This window comes from Colletotrichum aenigma (genome assembly GCF_013390185.1).
Source record: "Colletotrichum aenigma strain Cg56 chromosome Unknown KSG_Cg56_contig07, whole genome shotgun sequence".
Classification (NCBI taxonomy): domain Eukaryota; kingdom Fungi; phylum Ascomycota; class Sordariomycetes; order Glomerellales; family Glomerellaceae; genus Colletotrichum; species Colletotrichum aenigma.
This window is the reverse complement of record NW_023500913.1, coordinates 4,048,890-4,054,889: the sequence shown is the minus strand read 5'-3', so window position 1 is coordinate 4,054,889 and position 6,000 is coordinate 4,048,890. Positions and strand designations below refer to the sequence as shown.

The 6,000-nt window shown below is 55.8% G+C and overlaps 1 protein-coding gene across 1 annotated transcript; it reads right to left on the bottom strand.

The window, feature by feature from the left end:
- On the bottom strand, window positions 1-2,367 carry uaY-2 (Positive regulator of purine utilization; the record flags this gene model as incomplete). Its single annotated transcript, XM_037326609.1, has 6 exons — window positions 1-1,045; window positions 1,099-1,713; window positions 1,764-1,985; window positions 2,038-2,138; window positions 2,215-2,234; window positions 2,298-2,367. 6 exons carry the CDS (start codon window positions 2,365-2,367, stop codon window positions 1-3), a joined length of 2,073 nt encoding a protein of 690 aa, XP_037175183.1.
- Window positions 2,368-6,000: the final 3,633 nt, after the last annotated feature.

The following is a 6,000-nucleotide window of genomic DNA, read 5'->3' as shown; positions in this document are numbered from 1 at the left end:
TCATCTAGGGGGGCCGCCTGGGCCAGGCTGGCCCCCAGGCATCATCTGACCCGAGCCATCACCAACCCATCTGTACTGCATCATTGGCTGTTGCCCAGGCTGTGGCATCATGCCCGGGATCTGCATTTGCGGGTGTGTCATGATCACCTGCGGATGAGGGTGAGGCGGATGAGTAGGATGTTGAGGCTGCGGCGGCGACGGGCCGGGAGGCATCTGTTGGTGCTGCTGATGTTGATGGTGCTGCTGTTGCGGTTGCTGATCTCTCATTTGTCGTCGGACCTGTAGCCACGAGAACAACTCCGATGATATACTTTCAAACCCATCCTTCAAAGATGAAGCGATATCAAACCTCTCGGAGAATTTCCCGAGAGTCTCCACAACTTGTTGTAAGCATCGTATGCTCCTGTCTACGTTATCCTCGCCACCCATTTGACGGTGTGGTAAAGGAGGAGGAGGTGCTGTCCCTGGGCGTGTGATGGGCGGTATGATGCGCTGTTCAGAAAGCAGAAGTTCGCGGGCAGCGCTGAAGACAGTGAAGAACTGCATTGCCACGAAATAGACCTTGAGCGCATCAAGGGAGGTGTAGAAAGCCGGGTTGACGGAGTTATGGGCGACAGCATGAATGGTGTTCATGTATGCAATCGCGTGTTCGAAGATCAGCTTTCGGGCGTAGTCGGTTAGGTGAGGAGAGCGATCACTAGGCGCGAGGCAATAGACGTAGCTATGCCTCAGCTCGAGCTCAAATAGCTCCCGAATGCCAGCCGGAAGACTGTCCTTCTCGGGCAGGTTTTCGTGCCACTCTCTCATCTCGAGGCACATTTGCCAGATGAAAGAAGCAGGATCGGGGAGCGGCGCTGAGTCTCCCTGGTGCAGGGTTTGATACCACTCCGACTGAACGCGTCTGAGCTGGAACAGAAGCAGCGCCGGATCGGCAGACTGAGTTCCAGTGATGGCCCCGGATGGTGGTGCCGAGGGGCTGGGGTACTCTACGTTCACTGAATCGTCTGTGAACGAGAACGATCGGGCGCGGCTCATACTGATTGTTCTACGCTCAATGTCAGAAAGTATTACAAAGAACAAGATGGAGGAAAGACATACCTGTCAAGCGCGTACACACAGTAAAACATTCTCCTTCTTAAATCTTGGGCGTTTTTGTCGGGAACCTGCAACTGAGGCGGGTCCTGGTGAAATCCCAAATCAACTACTGCCCTGCTTGCGAATCCAATCAGGTACCAGCTGTCAAAGTGAGCCGGGTCCAGCATAGAATACTGCGTGAAGAGAATGAGGGATGAGATTTGTGTTGGGTAACCGGGCATCAGCGCCTTATCGGCAAACGGCAATGCTCGAGCGACAAAGTCAAGGCCACGGCAATAGCACTCGTCGTCTTTGTTTCTGCTTTGGGCGGAGTAGCCGATGGCCAGGACCATGTACAGCAACCAGTAGTCGGAGTCCTGAAGCTTTTCTTTCACTCTCTCGTCTTGTTGATAGAACGCGTCCAAAACGTTGAAAACATGGTCCCTGGGGAAGCAGGGAAACAGGGCATGAACGTTGTTCATGTAGTAGTCGATGGTGGCCGCGGCGTCCGTTCTCGTTGGGAAACTGTCTTCCGTCGGATCAGGAACTTTGTCGTTAGTCGCTGCCGCCAACACCAAGCGGGCAAACGTCATGTTGCTGAGGGATGGCTCAAAGTCACGGGTTGTTGCGTTGACCGAGCTGTCAGGTGTCAGTGAGGAAGACGAAGCAGAGCTATGGGACCATCTTACAGAAAGCCAAAATCGGATACAAGGGCGTTGACATCAGACTCTTCTCTACTACGTGCGGCTTTTCGGTGGATGGCAGCTCGGATGTTGGCCAATGAGTCTTTGCGATCGGCCGGAGGTGCAGCTTCGTCGTTAATATGATTGCTGACCGAAGCCTTCCGATTTTGAGCGAACTTTAAGCGCTTCTCCAACTTCTCGATTCGCAGTTCCAATGCGGCGACGTAGCTGCGATTCATCAGCGATCTATGCCTTGATGAAGGTTCTCTGAAGAGCGTACCTCCTCTCTTTGCCTCGGGCAAACTGGTCATTAGCACTGGAGCACTCATTCTCACGGCCAGCCTTCTCACAGGCGGTGCAAGCTGGAAGCTTGCCATCACACTAGAATAGCAAACCTATTCATCAGCATTTCCTCTTTGATACGTCAGGCTGGGCAGCTGAGGAGGATCCAATGTACCTTGACCTTTGCGGCTCGACCTGTGGGGCAATGTTAGCTCTGCATGAGGTAGAAGCAGTCAGCCGCGCGAACATGGTACTCACATCGCGAACACGCTGAGACGGGCCGCGACACCCGCAGCAACGGGTTATCTGAGAAACTTGATCGCGGCATTGGGAGCGATGAGATGCGACGGGGTGCGAGGTGCCGTGCCTCGACGCCGCACTTCAGAGATAGTTGTCGACTGCAAGCCGTTGAGTTACCCAAGCGGTTATGATATCGACCTCCGGAGAGCTGCAGACGGAATGAATGGCGATAAGGGCGGTGCCAGATATATCTAGTATGACGTCGGTGATTAACGTTGGGAAAGGGGCCGGGGTGAGCAAAGATGATGAAGTCGGGACGAGATGAACGTAAGCGGGCAGAAGGCCGGGTTTGTCGTCGGACTTTGGAGGTCCAGACAAGGCTGCAGCGTGGATGGCAGAGCCCGGAGCCCGGTAGTGAACAGGTCGTCAGATTGCAAGCGCCAGGTCGCGCGTATGCTGCAGTGGCGCGTCGGCTGTCGGATGGTTCTGGAGCTGGAGCTGAAGCTTAAACTGCTTGGATGCGTCCGGCAGGTAGGTCACTGTTGCAGTGGTGATGCGATTAAGAGGCGGCTAGAAGCTTTGCGGCTGTTGGGAAGCAGCACGAAGCGTTGGTAGGTATCTCGTAGTCAGGGAGTGATCTGCAGCGCAGAAGTGCAGCAGATGCGTGACGAAGCGCAGCAGGAGTGCGAGAGCGAGGGGGTTGAGCTCCAGGTCAGCCGCTCCAGACGAGACGGCGCGCGAGTCGTTCACCTCGGGCCCTTGCAAGCGGATGGGTAATAGATAGCAGCAGTGCCGCCCGTCTGTCTGTCCCTCTGTACGTATTCGTATACCGTCTGCGAAGTTAGGGGGATGTAGACTGCAAGAAGACACGGAATTCGCAAATCGGTACTCCGCGGGGTTGTACTGGTCGCAAGCAACGGCGCAGTCTTGAGGTAGGTCTTGCTTGGGCTTTGGAGAGGAGGGATCGACGGCACAGTCGAGTTCGACACGACTCTTCCCCTCTCTTGTGCGACTGCCAGGTTGTTGCAACACCGTCTTTACCCCGCCTGGGCTCCGTTCACATACCTACTTTGTATGTACGGATGTACCTGCGGGATACTCAGCGCTCAGTGCCCTGGAAAGCACCACCAGAGCTGCTCCGTGCTGGGGCAGGGAGGTACAAAGTGACTTGACGACGACGCTTGCAAGCCTCCCCTGCCCCTTGCCCTCTTTTTCCCAAGATAAAGCCCGCCCCGGGTCCCTTTCCCCTGGGCCACTGCCACTCACGTCCTGCTGAACGTCGAAAATTGGCCTGCATCATGCCGGGGTTCTGACTTTTTGGCAAGTCTTGTGCGCGGATGTGCCCGTCGGGAGCGCCGACATGGAAGATTTCATCGAGGCATACGACGTAATTTCAAGCCGATAAACGCAATACGCAGTAGTTTGGGGTCAAAAATAGCAGACGAACTATCGCTCAGCGCAACACACGACAACCTTGAGAAGGCGAAGAAGCATCGCAGAATCAATCAGAAGGTCCTGCGCCAGAAAGGAGGGTGCCTGTCGTGGTGATAAGGTTCTGCTCGGGCCCGTCTCACATCCAAGACGGCCTCCTTGTCAGTTGGGCGCGACCTTGGAGTCCTTGACCTTGACCGAGACCGTCCATGTCGGCTGTCGAGGGCTGTGATAGGCACATGTTGGGCCAACAGAGGCGTTTTGATGGCGCGAGTCCCTCTGGATGGCCCCACGCTTCTTTTCGTTGATCAGATGACTTGCCGTCTTGCGCAATGCACAGCATCGACACTGCGGGATGCCGCAAACTCAGGCACCGTCTTCAGCTTTTCTCGGCTCGGAGCCACCGTCTGGCATCCCCTGTTGTTCCCTTTTGACCTTGGAAGCCATTTTCGAGATAGACGAGAGCGAGAGTCGTTCAAAGTACGGCGGGTACATCGGACTCCATCAAACGTTCAGTGCCTGCTGGGGGTTAGGTGGTCTCGTCTCTGGCGTTGAGTGCCAAGGTACCTGGGTGCGAATCACCAAATCGGGAATAGCGGCTACAGGTGACTCGGGACGAACAAGACGGGGGACGGAGACCGGAGACCAGGGCACAATGGACGTGGACGTGGACGCAGGCGCGGACGTACGTACTGTAGACGTAGGCGCAGGCGCAGACGCGAGGGTACGTGGAGCTCGCGAACGTGTAGATAAGAGTGGCGGCTCATTCATCGGCAGACAAACAATAAACCAGCGGCGAAGGGCGAAGTGACTCAGTTTGCGCCATCCGTGGCGGTGGAGAGGCCAGACCAGAGCCAGACAGCCACGCGCCGCATGGCAGGTCAAACAAGGTGATATTTTTCTTCGTGCAGGTTCGACGAGACAATCTGAAGGTGCGGTGCGGTGCGGTGCCGGTGCGGTGCCGTAGGCATGGAGCAAATTCCCCTCGCCGAGACTGGATGGCAGAAGAAGTGGGAGTCTGGGAGAAGCAAAAGAAGGGCCGTGGGATCCCCCTCCCCCACTCTGAAAGGGAAGGGGTCGAAGGGGTCCAGTCCAGCAGGATTCCAGGAGGTGAGTTGCGAGGGTATCGTTTGCGTTCCTGGGTTGCGTGATGCAGGGCCCTTCGCTGCTTGGTGTCCCACAAGGCGAAAAATTCTGACAGCTTCGCTGTTTATTTCTGTGATAAACTGGAGCGGCATTGACAGACGATGGTGATCGTGATATTGAATAAAGTGCGTAGTGCTGCGTTAGCATGGATGATACTACTCAGGGCCTTGATGGACGACTATGGATGGCTGTCAAAAGTGACAAGTGCAGTCCGGTCCGTCCGTACGAAGTACTATTCGTATACCGAACAGCCCAGGGCGTTCTGAAAATCCGAAAATTGAGCGCAGTCCAGACCGGCGAATGCCAAAGCATGAAGCGCATGCGTCAGGCAGCTGAGTTCGTGGTAGCGCTAACAGAGATCGATGCAGGGCTTGTCCAGAAGAGGCTTGCTCAGCGCCGGGAATCCTTCGAAATGAGGTTTAGGGCGGGGTAGAGGGACAGAGCCGCGAGGGCAATCGAACAAGGAGCGTTGTGACGGACAGACAGCGGTGTGATGACATGTGGACGTGGGAAGGGCGAGGGTCGAGGGTCGTTTAGTCATGGCTCCGTCATGAGCGGCACTTTCGGCCGTTGATGTTTTCCATCGTATAGTGCCGTGTCTGTTTGAACTTGTTTCTCTTGATTGATTCGTGCTGTTGTTCAAAAATACAATAAATTGTCGTCTGTGTGTTGAGCGGTCGCGATCTGGACGATCGATGGTTGACTCTCGGCTCGGATGATGTGACGAGGCCTGGGCCTGGACGTGGGCATGGCGCGGAATGGTATGGTATGGCATGGCATGGCATGGCATGGCCTGGCGAGCCTGGGACGAGGACGAGGGCAGAATGAAAAACATGGGGAAATTCTGCCGGCTCGGTTATCCGCCAGGCCGATCGCGCATGGAGGCAGCAGCAGCAGCAGCACCGAATCACCGATAAAGGGTTGCTGCTGAGGGAAATGACCAAGGGCTGCAAAAGCAGGTGAGTCGTGTCGTGTCGTGTCGTGTCGCGGTACTGCGTAAGGTACCTTGGACTGACTGCCCAGTTGGTTAGTCAGTCACAGCTCGCAGTTGGACTTGGACTTGCGCGTGTGCGAAAGGACAGGTAATTGCCAGGACTCAGGAGGTGATGCGACTGCGTCTGTCCCGTCTCCTGTTTCCCGCATC